Source organism: Cotesia typhae, unplaced genomic scaffold, assembly GCF_013202065.1.
Source record: "Cotesia typhae breed Kobodo isofemale line unplaced genomic scaffold, CoteBio_Ctyphae contig_5, whole genome shotgun sequence".
Classification (NCBI taxonomy): Eukaryota; Metazoa; Arthropoda; class Insecta; order Hymenoptera; family Braconidae; genus Cotesia; species Cotesia typhae.
In genome coordinates, this window is record NW_027423757.1 from 8,129,615 (window position 1) to 8,145,205 (window position 15,591).

General features: G+C 28.1%; 2 protein-coding genes across 3 annotated transcripts in view; one reads left to right on the forward strand and one right to left on the reverse strand.

Moving 5' to 3' along the window:
• Window positions 1-5,922, reverse strand: part of LOC141530684 (uncharacterized) — an 86,055-nt gene extending 80,133 nt beyond the window's left edge. The window contains exon 1 of the mRNA XM_074247947.1: window positions 5,822-5,922. The gene's annotated coding sequence lies outside the window, so the exon portion shown is untranslated. The remainder of the gene's footprint in view (window positions 1-5,821) is intronic.
• The window catches only part of LOC141530688 (neprilysin), a 42,341-nt gene that overhangs the window by 2,926 nt on the left and 23,824 nt on the right, over window positions 1-15,591 (forward strand). For both annotated transcript variants that reach the window (XM_074247950.1, XM_074247952.1), the window contains exons 3-4: window positions 2,000-2,219; window positions 9,516-9,623. In XM_074247950.1, the coding sequence (XP_074104051.1) occupies window positions 2,000-2,219; window positions 9,516-9,623 (328 nt within the window). The remainder of the gene's footprint in view (window positions 1-1,999; window positions 2,220-9,515; window positions 9,624-15,591) is intronic.

Sequence of the window (15,591 nt, forward strand, 5' to 3'; positions counted from 1 at the left end):
AGAAATCGATTTCAATTTTATAGTCAAACACTAAAATTATACTATTTACTCTTGTATGCATTGCGTATGCACTTTATTATTCATGCAAATCTAAATTTAATTCATCGAGCAAGTTTTAAACGCACAATTATTCATAAAGTATTTGTTAATTACAAAACCACTTTGATAATTTAATGACTTGGGATTCAATATAGGCTCTAAAAATTCCGGTCGCTCAGATTTTTTAACGCAAATTATTTAATTAACTAACATTTAAATGCCAATTAGTACAGAACTTCAAATATCTCGTTATTGAAATTTTGACGATACATTTTTTGTATTAAAAAAATAACTATCACTAATTAGTTTATCGGGTTTTATTTAATTTTGAAACAATTCCTAGTACAGTGGAAAAAAATTGACGTTTATTTTTTTTTTTAATCCATTCGTTTATTTAAAAAAAAAAACTATCTTAATAATAATCTATAGGTATCTTTCGATGATTTTGTTTAACCATCGTAATTTATATTACGATAAATCTGTGACTGACAATTGGCCATATAATAATAATAATAAAAATGCCCTTCAGCAAAATCCACTTACTGATATCGATAATAGTAATAACAATATTATTTAATAAAAATGTAATAAATGACAACTGAACAGTAAGACAAAAAAAGAATGCATCTCACAAAGGCGATGCTGCGCGTGAGTCAAAGAAAGACGTCGATATTTTGAAAGTGATGAAGGCTAGCTAGCGCGTAAATAATTAACAATTAGATGTTAACAATGAAGATTTTCCTTTTATCGTTTAGAAGTTTTATTACCTTTCGTTAAAAGTGTAAAGAAACTATTTATTATCACGATGTTTATTGTGTGTTTCGATTTGATATAAACTGGCGGGAAATTTTCTCATCCAACAATATTCAATATTTGACTACTACTTTCATACTGCTGTATAGCGTAAGAATTTTCTTAGTAAATTAATACTCCACAGAAGGCTATAAACTTTTCATGGGGTATTAAAGGGGATAGTTCAGAGGAATTAGATCGGTTAAATTTAAAAAGATATACGATTCACCGGTTCTGTTTACAGAAGGTCTGAATTTAGTGTGTATTGGATGTAAATAAAAATATTGACCAGGCTATAAATATACTGTTAAAAAGGTAGAAGAAACAAAATAATTAAAAAAAAAAAAAAAAAAAAGAGTAGTCGTAGTAGTTAAATATAGCAAATGGTATTTAGTGAGATAGAGTGTATCCATCAGTGTACAAAGGATTATAAATAAAAATACGTATAAAAATAGCTTTTGTAGGAGTATAAATATTGTTAGAATAGATATTTTTTGCACTTGTTGCATATGTGAGATATTTCAAGTAAACCAACTAATCGTTAATAATCAAACGTGATCTACAACGGTACACAGTAGAGCACACTACACCGTATGTAACAGATACAATATGACTTTGAACGGCCGTGATAAACCGATGGTCAAGCTCATAGCACCGCACGTGGACTTGTGTGTATTGAAGCCATAAAAAACCGTTTAGATTTGAAGGCAAATGTCAGGATCGATGCTCAGATCCCACGATTTATATTCTGTGAATACATTACGAGTAGAAATACTTTTTACTACTTTCAGTCAAAGGAAAATTGTTTTTTTAATTTTTAATTTTTCACTTGAACGAAATTTTTTGGTCCGATTTTCAAACATTCTAAAAATTGAAAATTGTAAACATTAAAGCTTCATTCTCAACCAATTTTGAATTTTTTTTTTAATCTATAGGCCAAAAAAATTAACGAATTGTTAAAGAATTAAAAAAAAATCTATGAATCGACTTATTTACTGTTTTATATATTCTGCAACTGTCGAGGATTCAATGATGTAAATAAATAATCGAGCTTTTATACTTGTATGGCAAAGAAAATTCGTACTTTAAAAGATAGAAATAATAAATTTGTCATTCAGTTAATATGTTATTTGTATGACGTATAGACATATAATTTTATATTTGATAGGATGAAGCTTGCATCAGAGAACGAGATGGACAGGATGAAATATGTGTTACAAAAGCATGCAATGAGGGATCAAGAAAAATGTTAGCATCGATGAACAGGGACGTGGATCCATGCAACGATTTTTATCAATTTGCTTGTGGAAGTTTTCGTGACCGAGAATCCTCGCTATCCAGCTCTAGCTTTACCATACTCCAGAAGCAAATCGATCGTAAAATTCAAAGTAAGTACTGTCGGTAGCGACCGAATTCCACTATTAATTAAATTTTTATATTTTAACAGTCGTTTGAATGTAAATAGGCGTTTTATTACTTATAATTTTACTAGCGGTTGTAAATTGATATGGATTATTAATATTAATGCTTCAAAATCGATTACGAATCCATTAAAAATGATTGAATTTAAACAAAAATTTTTTACTAATATTCAATAATATTTTTAAATTAATATTGAACAATAAATCTTTCATAATATTTCATTGAAATTCATAAATTATAAATTTAAATGGTACCATTAAAAGTATTCAGGTTAATAAATTTTCATTCACTTAAAAAATAATTAAATGGGATAGTAAAGTTTTTGTAACAATATTTTTAAGCTTAGATTAGAAACTTATGTATAATTTTGTTCTTATTTAAAATGAAAACCAATTTGTTATAAAGTTCTAAATAATATTGCGAAGCTTACGAAAATTAAAATACGAGTGTTCGAAGCCTCATAAAATGAAAATACGGTTTAAAGTTGAACTAAAATTTTAATTGCGAAAATTAAAGCTTACTTTACGACCTATACCGTATACTGTCAAGTAATGTGTCGTTCAGAAGTTATTCGTAGATAAAACTGCAAAGATCATTTTCGATGATTTCTCATTTCTCATAGTCACAGTGGTTGAAGGGGAGAAAAAGATAATTATAAACGCAAGTTAAAAAACGAATCAATATTAATTACGCGGGCATCTAGAATATCAACTGAATCAAGGTACGAGTTTTTCTCCATTTAATGGTTTAGATGAGATTTATTTTTTTTTTTTTTAATTACTGAAGTTTCAATGTCCAAGTTTGAAGATCTGAATAAATCGTTAAGAATAATACATTATTAATTATTGTTTTTCCTTTTTAGTTCAATAACACTTTACTCAACAGCAAGTTTCAGTATTTCTATATTTTTAATTCGACTCTTTTACAAAAGAAATATAATGGACATGACACATCTGATACTTAACGTTTAATTTATATTTATGATTATGTCACTTAGTTGTTTTTACTCCGGTTAGTTATCACCTCATTATTTTGACTCTAGTTATTTTTACCACTATTGTTATATTGTCAAGTAACTTACTAGTTTTAACACATTTTAAATAATAAACGAGCAAAAATGAGAATTTGCAGTAATATTAATAAATTAACCTCTGCTACACTAAATTATGCGGTTTTGTCTATATTTGTAACATCATCAAACTTTTAATTGAACGTAAACTGTAGTTACAGCCAAAATGTATTTTCAGAGTCCCAAAATATAATAATTTAGTACTTGCAGTTAATTAAAACAAAATAAATAATAATTGACAACATATATATCATTATAATTAATGAAACTAACTTTATTTGTAACATTTATCCACTTATCACCATAAATAAAAATAGTATCTTCCCACTGTTTTTCACAAATGTTATTTTTCTGTGAAATCTCAGCGTGAAGTTACTCGAACTATTTTTATAAAAAAATAAGTGCTATTAGCGAAGAGCACTGAAGATTTTATGAAGATATTATGCTGATGGAAAAAGTGTATCAAGGCAAATGTTCTTCAAAAATACTTCAGTTTGAAGATTGCACAACTCTGAATTGAAATTATCATATTCATATCTATTATAAAGTTTGTACAAATGCTAATTATGTGACAAAGATATTAGATTATATTCTTTATAATTAACAATTCAGTTAGGGAATTCCTAATTTATTGTCTAGTAATTTTCATAGGCAATATTTATAATTTTGATTTAATTAAATTCGGAATATTAACCTTGTTTAGGATTATTCGTAATTAATTAATTATGTGTATAAATAATATTTAGACATTACATCAATACATTATAATTAATCTTAACATAATTAATGATAAATCGATAAAATCGTATTAATAAATAATGGTTACGTAAATAGAGATGCCAAGAAACAACTATAAATTTTCACCGTTTAATATTTTGTTTAAAGTTAGCCAAAATCATGGATTTTTGTTATTATTGTGTAAATATTTAAAGCTGAGTAACAGCAGATAACATATATCAAGCTTACGTAAACAACTTATCATATCACGTATTGCTAATATAATATAACTTTTAAAACTGGGTCTAAAAGTTCTATAGATAAGTGTTTCACGGTCAGATTGTCTCATATTTCTTTTTTAACGAATCAATAATACACAAATAAATCAACAATAATACGTCCGCATATATTTTATGGTGTGTACTGTATAACTTATGTACACATCTGAGTATGAAATATGTTTTATTAGTAACATAGCCGGTGCATTAAAAAATTTATTTCTATTAAGTTAATTGAAAAAAATGTATCTGTTTGGATGGATAAACATGAAAGAGTATTTTAAAATAATTTATAAGACGATAATAAGTGATTTAATGCAAATGTTTAAGCACAATGAGTGTGTGAATTATGAATTCTTATATGCGCCAGTAGTTTTGTACTTGCGAATAAGTTAGAAACCCGTTCAGTACAACAAGTAATCGCTGGCACATCGCTAAGATCGTAAATCATCAGAGAAACCTTAGGCTAACATAAATTTTACGTAAAAAGGATATAACTTAGATACTATTGCTCAAGGAAACTTTGTTAATCCAGTGAGTATTTAGCTTGTGCTAACGATTCTCATTTATTTTTACGAGAGTCTCAGTTACTCTTTCACGCATGAATATAGATGGAGATATTTATTTAAATTAATTCGAATCAGTCGAAATTTTTCCGCTACATTTCTCCGATACACTTGTACTCAGCATATTATAGAATAGTTATTATTTTTATACTGTGAAATAATAATTTATTACAATTCTTGATGAAAATCTGCTAAAGTGAAAAATTACTCCCAAACTGTGATTCACGATTATAAAATTCAAGTATTGCACCAATAACAATCGAAATTTAAGAAAGTATTTGTTTCTAAAGTTAAAACACGAAGAACGAAATTCTATAATACTACTACACTCAACCTGGATAACTTGTCAGGTCAACGATGTACGCCCCGAAAAAAAAAAAAAAAAAAAAAAAAAAAAATAAATAACATTTAGACATGACTTGAATAATTTTTTTTTCGTGCACAGTGTACACGTAATCAGCGAACAGTTTGGAATCCAAAGGCAGCCAATTTAATCGTAAAAAAATCCCTAAGTAAACTAACCTTAAGCTAAGGGCTCTGAATTACCCTGACACAGCTAAAGTTACCGAGGTTGTCGACAGATATTTACACAGTATAGGTACAAGAATTTAGAGTACCGAGCTTAATACTATTAGGTATTTAGATACAGTATTTTCAAAGTACTTGACAAGACTTAGTATAATAAGATAAAATTCATAAATTATAGTTTTAACTTTAAGTAGATACATTTAGTAGCTTTGTATATTTTTTTTATCGGAATTGAATAAATAAAATAAAAAATGAAAATAAAATTAACTTATAACAAAAGTTACTATTATACCCGCAAAGTTATGAATAATCTTAACCTTATTAAATTATTAGTATTATTACGTATCAGTTGTAAACAGGCTAAGTATTTACGAACAATCTCAAATACATAGAGAATCAATAGTTAATACCGTTGTTTCGATAATTGGCTATTAAGCTTTCAATATTGATTTAATAAACCAAGTCATATATTTATATAAGTTTTCAAAAATGCAGTTATTTTTTTATCATGAAAATTGTAAGTTTAATTTTCACTTTTACTTTTAACTTAATTAACTATCAATTAGTTGCAATAGTTACTTTCACTTAAATTATGAAATCTTTTTCATTTATCCCCTGAAGTTTTATTAAAAGTTGAAATTCGTTAATTAAAGTCAGTATGCCGGTTTAATTTTTCACTGAATTAAAATTTGTATACTTTCCTGTTCTGTAACAAAAACTTCCCGTTTTTTTTTTTTTTATTTTTTTCATTATTTAATTATTCAATGTCACATCTACCATAGCCACTGCACTAAATCAACTTACATATTTTTCATAATATAAATTTACTGTGGAGTTTAAGGTCAACAATTAATGGAATTAGCGGTAGCTCGCGCGTATCTATACCAGCAATTATAAATTAGTTAAATTAATGGAGCCAACAAGATGTGACACAATTTGTACAGAGTATACATTTCTTGTGCATTTATTCAAGTTGAATTAAAACTTTTGAACATAACATTACCATCGATACAGAAAAGTCTATGTTTGAGTCTCTAAGTTTGTTCAAGGCTCGGTTCACCTCACGTATACATTATCAAAACTACTATTCAAGTTAAGATAACCATACTCATGTATATAAGTATGTATGTATGAGTCGCTAAAATGCTGTTGAAATTATTAAATTTATATCAATGTCGAACCATCAGCGTAATAAAAATTCACGTAATAGCTAAAATTTTTATAATATTTCTAAAGTTTTATTAATAAACCGTAAGTACCAACAATGAATAGCTTCTAATGGAATTTATATGATGAAATGCCTTTCATGTTTAGTTACATTATATAGATCTATTTGATATTTACTGCAACAATAGTACGTTACTTCAAAGGGTATTCTACTTTATATAATAAAGAATCGATTTTTTTTACGTATTTTCAGAATTTAAGCATGCAAAAATATGTACTCAGGGGCCTTTTTTTCGACTAATACTTTTTTCAACTATTTTAATTTTTAACTTTTATGTATATTTTTGAAGAATGAATAAATAAATAGTAAAAACTTGCAAATAAATGATAAAATTTTAAATAAATTGACAATTTATCGTTGATTGATATGATACATGGTGGGCGTGTGTAATAAGTATTCAGGCAAACTCACGGTGATATTTGCATTACAGCTTGAAATAAAACATTCAATCGTGTAATTTAATATGCAATAGATTCAGGATCCGTATACACGGTAATATAAATATGGATTAAGAACTATGGCGGAAAAAGAATGTTATAGTAGTGTCAATGAGAGAAGTAATATACTATGAATTATGATATTCATGTATTCTTTTTTATGTATGTATAAGTATTCATAAACCAACTATTAAGAATTTTATATTTTGTCTTTTAGATTTAACTTGGTGTCAAGTTTCAAATTGTTAAATTTGTATTAGGGGTGATGGTAGTAATGATGATTAAAATTTTTGCTGACTAATCTCCAAAGCGACCGTCGTTGAAAGCTAAAATTTTAGTTTAGTCACGTAAGATCTCAACTCTACATTTTTTAAGATTCTCGATTAAGTAAATAAAACTTATTAGTTTTAATGTTGTATTCTTAAATTTGGAATGTAGAATGGTTTTTGCCCACTGAAATGAAATAGCGAGTTGTAATGTCGGTTTAGCCATTTGAAACGAGACTATTTCAGACTACTGCGAATGAACGCAAATCTAATCAATTTCATCTCTAGGGAATAAGTTTACTACTTCCTGTAGACTCCACTAATTTTAAACTTTATTTGGCTCTGTTAAGATGACAGTAGTTTATTGTTAATTTAACCTCAAATTAATTAAACACAGACATTCGTTATTTGACATTGCAGTATGCAGTATCGGCTTGAAATTGGCTCGTTACATTAGAAATAAAAAAAGGCCGTTTGGCAGTTGGAATCGAAGTAGATTTTTCCAAGTAAGCAAAAACTTTCGGAGTTATTAGAATTAATGCAATAATAAAATTTCATCGAAACTGAAACTCAGAATTTTTTTTATCGGTGTATAACCTGATTCAGCAAAACTAATGGAGGAATAGAGAATTGAATGAGAGCAGGAAAACTCAACTATGAATTTTTTAATTTTTGAAAATTTTAAACTGCTTGTTTTTTTAACTAATTCTAACCGATTCAACTTATTTTTCACTTCGATAAAAGTCCCGAGAGTATATATATGTTAAGCTTCATTGAGATTCGTTCAGAATTATAGACACAAACCGCGAAAAAATTTTTCACAAGATGCATCCAGAAGATGAATAAAAGACTGAAATTCTTCTAGTCTACTGAAGAGATTGAAAAACCTACACCCGCAATTTCAATCGAATTAAACTCTGCGTACATTAAATGAATTTATTTCCAAGCATTTGGTATAGAGTATTTTATGTACTGCCACATTAAGTTCTATATTGAATTGAACTTCATCTTTTTTTATTTCGTCGCTCTATTTCTAAAATAATCAATTCTACGATTCTAAAATACGTGTAGGCGTGTAAATGTTCGTTGGAGTCTGATAATATCTTACAATCAACTAAATAGATAATAGATTTAAGTGTCCTCTTTTAAACTTCGCAATTCGTTTTCAAGTTTCTTAATTTAGTTAATAAGAACACGGAAGGTAACGTTATAGATTTCAAACTTCACTTTACGTCAGTTACAATTAAAAAAAAAATAAATAAAAAAGATTATGTTGAAGCCAGTGAATAATTATTAATCATTAGTTTACTAATGATTTGAAAAAATATTCAAAGAAAAATACAAATTTCTTTGAAGAAATTTTTCCAACTTAATTCGACGGGGTCGCACCAAGATAGAAGTATTATAAAACTTTTTATTACAAATCGACCCAACGCATCTAAGAGTGGACTTGAGCTCGATATTGCTTTTGTCATTTCCATACTACCCCAACGAAGCCCGCGTTACAGCATTTGAAAAACTTTACAGAAAAATATGATCCTTCAAATTTTTTAATGAATATGTGGTATTTATTATTTATTGCAAGTTTTAGCATACTGAATTTTTTTAGTTTACCTCTGTTGAAAAAAGTTTTCTGTGTTAAAAAGTTCTGAAACCTGTCTAAATTTACGTTGTACTTTTTTTCTGTCATCTTTTGTGCGATAAAAAGCCTACGCTTTTTCTCCGCGAGAAAAAAAAGTTAAACCTCGCGGTAAATATGACAATTTGAATAGACTAAATTTTTGTGAAATAATAGCATGGAAAGTATGGAAGATTACTTTTTCAATTGATCTTGAGACAACTACCCATCAACTTCTCGAATGTGTCATAAAAAAATCTTCATAGATTTCCGATAGAATATTGAGTTAAAAAAACTTCCTTAATTTTTATGCAACGATAATTTCAGTAGTAAAGCAATTCAATTTTGTAAAATATGATTTATAAGAAAGTCGGTCACAAAAAAAGTTTAATTTTAAAAAAAGTTTCCGTAGAGCGTCTAATAATGTGTGAATTTTTTTAGCTACTTCTATTCATATGTAATGAATTTCGTTTAATTTTTCAGCGGCATGAGAAGTTATTATTTTACTATTCTTCTAACAAGTCATAATAATAATAATTTTTCTTTATGTTTTAGCGTTGTTAGCCAATGAAACAGGACAAATGGTTGGAGTATTCGAGAAAATAGGACTTTTTTATTCAAGCTGCGTAGCACAAGCTGACAAAGAAGTTAACTTCACTCCAGGTAATTTTCTAAAGATTATTTCATGCATCATAATAATACTATTCGATTACATGGATCTAAATATATCTGCACTTTGATATAGCCAGAAATATCTAACATTACATAAACAGAAATTTGCAATGTTATGATTAATGATCTAATAATACGACTGGAAGACATGTGGAACAATATTATTCATACATATGTAGTTGTTCACTATTATCCACTGCGATTGAAGATATCTCAACCACAGCGACCACTAATTTATGGTACGAGTTGTATACAAAGTGAAGTAAAATTTGTCCATCTAAATGGTTCAAACCATTACAAGTAGTAATCGTTAGATAGTGTGGTTGGTGGAACTAAAAGTGTGGTTGTAAATACAACAGATATTTCACTCCAGTGAGCCAGCAAATGCGACTATTTCTGTTATATAGTAGCTAGTACTTTTGACTGTCATTGAGGTCGCTGTAAATGAAAGTTATATCAGTGTACAATACACCGAGAAAAAAATTGTCAACCTTCTACTCGTTAGTTTTTAGAGCTACGTAGACAAACGGAGGTATTAAGAGATCAAAATTGTAATGTACCTTTGTAGTTGATCAACCTACATTTTAGCATCAAGGAAAATTGTGAAATTTCCGAATTTTTAGCACACGGAAAAAATTTAATTTTTTAGTAAAAAATTTTTAAATATTTTTTTGAACATTTTAGGAACACTTAAGAAAATTTTAGTCTATTTCAAACAATTTACGTCAATTAAGATTCTTTTGGTCTTCGTCAATAATTTTTTTGACTCTAGTAAATTTCTTTTCGGTTTATTCAGAAAGATGTTAATGATGATATAAGCATGAATATTATATTTACTTGAGTTAATTTTATTGGATTTAATCCTTAATCCAATGTAAGCAAACATGAAACCTATTCCAATTATTACAAGTTTAGCAAACTATAATAATTATAATTACTGTATACTCATACAGTATACATGAATATACATAATATTCCGAGCACACTCAGAAAAGTTAATAGTTTTAGTTGCCACGCAATGTTGAGGACTTATCTAAATATCTCCTCAATTTCTCCTTACTTTCCGCTTTGCACAATGTTGTTATTTTGTAGATCAAGTTAATAGACTTATTAATAGATTAATATAGACTTGTTAATAGATTACACCCTCTCTTAATGTGTTTACAAATCAAGAAATCTCGATACTCAAATAAAACTGGAGATCGTAAATCATGAGAGCGTCAAAGTTGTTAGATTTATTTAGTTTTTGTATCAAACATAAAAAATAAAGTTGGTGAAAAAATTGAATCAATATTTTTTTTCATCATTTTTAGTATATATAAATTTATCTATGAATAAAACAAAACTCATAAATATTTATGTATCTTCTAGAATGAAAAAAACACTGTGGATGTTACCCTCCACACGGAAAAAAGTAAACTGTAATAAATGATAGTCGAGTTGTAATAAGTAATGATCAACTGATAAAAATTACCATTTCAAACAGTAAAATCGTGATTTTACTAGTCACTATGTAATATTTATTATTTAAATGCTACAATTTATTGTTTACACGCTAAAAAATACTATTTCAAACAGTAATAATCGCTATGTGAAAGTCGAAAATGTTAAAGTATAATAATTAAGAACTTTGACTTTGATATTTATAATTTCGTATGTAAAAAATGATCGTATGATATTTAAAAAATATAAACTACAGTTAGTAAATTTTTATATAAGCAACGTCAATATTTACAAAGTAAAATGGTAAATTTTAAACGCAACGCTAAAGATGGAACTGTAATTATTGATGTGCTTCGACGGGTAAAATATACATTTTAAAAGTAGAATTTTTACTGTTTCAAACGTTAAATTCTCCCAGAGTGTAGGACCTTCCCCTTCTCCTTATTTGTAACGTTAATGCTCTTGCAGAGCATTAGAATGTACTACAGTCGAATCGCGTTATGAGTCCGGCTTGTTTTCTTTGTTTTTGAACCAGACTCGCGTTAATAAGAGAGAGACACAAGGAGGGCTCATAACGCGACTCGACTGTATTTTTTTTGCCAATGCGCATGACTTTTTTAACACGTGTTGGACAGCACCGATTTCAACACTGCCAAAATAGCCAGAAATACGTGATTAATAAAACTTCTGACAAAAATGACCCTCCAACGTTCTTATAGCGTTGCGGTTAGGTGATAGTCTCGCGTGCGTTAAGGTTACTATCCGAAACTCTGTTAGGGCAATATTTTTCTGAATTTATTTTTAAGACTTCTTCACAATGAATGAATGCAAATTTGATTGAAATCTTATCCCCTCCTCCAGCTCCTCTAAAAAACTTCGAAAATAAAAATGTGAAAAAAAAAAAAAATATTAATTAAACAAAAAAAAAAACAAAAAAAAGACAAAATAAAAAAAAAATTTTTATTTATAGTTTTTTTTTATTGTTAATTTTTTTGTTAATCCCGATAGCAAATTTAATAAATTATATCCGAAAATAATATTTAAAACTATAAAATTTAAATAGTCAGGGTTGTTATTTACTATTATTATTTTTAAAAATTACTTGGCGTGATATTATAAAATACATATTAAAATGGCGATTTTTACTGTTTGAAACTGTAATTTTTAAAGATGAAAGAGTCGTTATTTACTACAGTGACCGCTACTAATCACTTATTTTGGATATTAAATTATAAATTGTGGCTTTTATACTTTCTACATTTAGATTTGTAATATTTACATTTTTGCCACCCCGATGTCCACTGTACAGTTTGAAACTGTAAAAAGTAACCGGAATCCGAGTGAATTTTACAGTTTACTTTTTTCCGTGCACGGAAAAATAATAGACTAAATATTCGATACAAATTTAGTAGGTACGTTTTAAATTTGAATAAATACTACAATCTTCTGATCGGTGAAAAAAAAAATTATTATTTTGGAACGACGGTAAAAATTTTAAACTTAATGTAAAGTATGAAACTAAATGTGTTTTTGCTACTTTTGGTTTACTAATAATATTTTAATTTGGTATTCTATCGCGTACCAGGCTAGTAGTTCGTGCTGCTTATGCATTATATTCCAAACAATGCGAATATAATCCGTCTTCTGGACGGAGATGATAAAATAAATATTATTTCGGTTTCCGTTGTTTACTCTCAAATTTAATGCATGGAATATATCTAACTATATTTTGATCCATAGTTTTATATTTTAAATAATAATTATTCAAATTTTTCTTTAATAAATTCGGAAAAATGAAATCAGTTCACAATTTTTTTTTTTTTTTGATAATATTTAAACAAAAATGAAAAAGCTCAAATTTACAATTTAAATCGATAAGATTAACTTTGCTGACGTGGATTCTTTTTACTATTGCAGTACGATATTTTTCCGTATTAACTCGACACACGTGCGCCATCGTCGAAGCGAGCTAAAAAGAATACCTCAATGTCAATTGCTATGAATGATCAAAAGAATTGCTTCGAATTGCGTTAACAAAAGTAATAGAGACCAACGAAAAATACCAGACGTATGTGAGATCGATAAAAAAAAGTGATGTCGATATCACAAAAAAATAAACTCAAAAAAATGATAAGGCGAACACAATATTTTTCAAAGCAATCTCAATATTTAATGTGTTTGATTGATTTTACGGCGTTCACGTTTTTTTATATTTTTGCTGTTTCCTTTACAATTTTTTATTGATGAATTTAAATATGTCAGTAGTGAATACTGCTGACTCACGCACAGCCGTCAAACATCTACACAAATTGCGATCCAGAGAGGTTTTGTGTTTGTAAAGCATGTCCTGCAGATATATCCACGTTGAATAAATTCGAGAGAATTGCATCAAACGGAAGAATAGAAAGAACCAGCCGATGGTTTAATTTGAGCTTTTGGTCGTTGTTTAAACTATTTTTTGATATCGACAACACTATTCTCACTATTACCTATGCATATTGTTATTCTCTTGTCAGATATCGTTTTCAACTTATAATTGAGCTGCAATGTCGAGTATTCAATAAAATCGATCGGAATTTTATATGAGAGTTTTTTTTTTTTTTATAATCGGACGTTACGATTTTTTTTAATTTCGTTAAAAATTTAGCTATTGTATTTGGTTCTATGACAAAAACGTCGATAAATCAGGTCATGTTATATTCTCAGTAGACTCAGTGGTCGTTTGAAATTTTTGATACACAAGAAAAAAATATTTCGACCATATTTCAGTACATGAAGTTAAATTCACAATAAAATAAAAATTTAGTATTGAGATATCTTTTCCCATTTTGGATGTCGAATTAATCTCTTTGACAGCCTGAGTTGAAACGTCATAGGTAAAATAAACTTTTTAACTTTGCAAACGTGAATTGAGCGCTTTCAACATATCGAACGTATGGAACGTTAAAACCAAAGATCCTAAAATTTTTTTTCTTCCTCTTCAAAACATAAATTTTTAATAAAACATAATATTTTGACTCGGGATAAAAACATTTTGAGAATTTGATGTCAAAGTTTTTAAATCGACATTTGTGGGCATCAAAATCTGTCATAACTTTGAAATAGTCTAACCTTAAAAAGCTCAGTATTCTAGATTGTAGATCGGAATATTTTCTCTCATAGACTTTCATACCGTTTAAATATTTCGATATGTTTATCGAACGCGTTGATGGTAAAGAATTATATCCCAGAGGTGCCACATCGATATCAGTAAATAGAAAATTCTGTCACCACTTTGAAGAAAAATTGACATTCCAGATTGAAGATAAATGCTTTAGAATTGTATCATAGAAATTTTCGATCAATATTTAATCACAGTTTGAAGTTGTATACACAGTGGACTAAATAACTCTAGAATTATAAAGTCTACTTACATTTCGGATGACAAATGAAATTTTTTTCTCTGTACCGTTAATAATTTTATTAGTTACACATATATTTAATTGGAAAAACTATTGAGTGATTGAAAAATTATTAAAACGTTATTTTTTTACTTTGATTAGGGGAAAGTTTGAATTTCTGCGCTACTACGTGGAAAAGAAACTGAGCTATAATGAAAAATGAATAAAATAATTTTGCGTTTGCATCAGCCTAGTACTGCAATGATAGTAATTCGGAATTACTATTACATGTTATATGTGGCGAAAAGCAATATGCACTCCGCGGAGAATGCTACTCTAAACTTCAGTGGGTAGACAATCACATACGCCGGTTAGAATGTCCTACTTCCCTTCCTAGGTTTGCGACATTCTGTTATAACCACTGTCATATTGCACGCCCCAAACAAGCTCTGTTCCACCGTCGCGAAATGAAAAATATGTCGTACGCTTATCTTAAATCACTTTTATTGTTTCTCTAAGCCACACTAATATTCGACGAAAATATACTGTTGTAAAGGAAGTAACTGCTAAATCATGTAACATTGAAAGCACTTTGCAGCAAATTATTATAAAAATACAAATTGACAAGATTCAGACGTTAAGTTCAGTATTGATTACAGATTTAATACCGGAAATAATTTTTGAAATTGTCGATCATAAATTTTGAGACTGAAAAATGGTTAATATTGTAATTCCTAACTAATAAAGAAAATGGGCTTTTATTATTATTATTGCTATTATTATTATTATTATTAATAGTAAATAAACTAAGCTTATTATGTGTTCTAATCGCTCCAGTAATTCATGTTAATTACAGTAGTTACGTTTCATTGAACTTGTGGAGTCGTCAATAACGGGAAAGCAAGTAAATTTGCCATAAACTGGTTCTGTAGCATTATGACAAGAACACAAATTGTGGTTTCTTAATTATCACACAGTCATACATTTAATGCTTATAGAAGGTATACAGAACCTATTGTTTGACCAGAATACAAATTTTCACACAAAAACTATTTTAATTAAATTATGTTTGTTTTGTTCATTTAATGATCAAATAGACTAAATACAATGCAAGAACTGGACTTTATACTCGATTT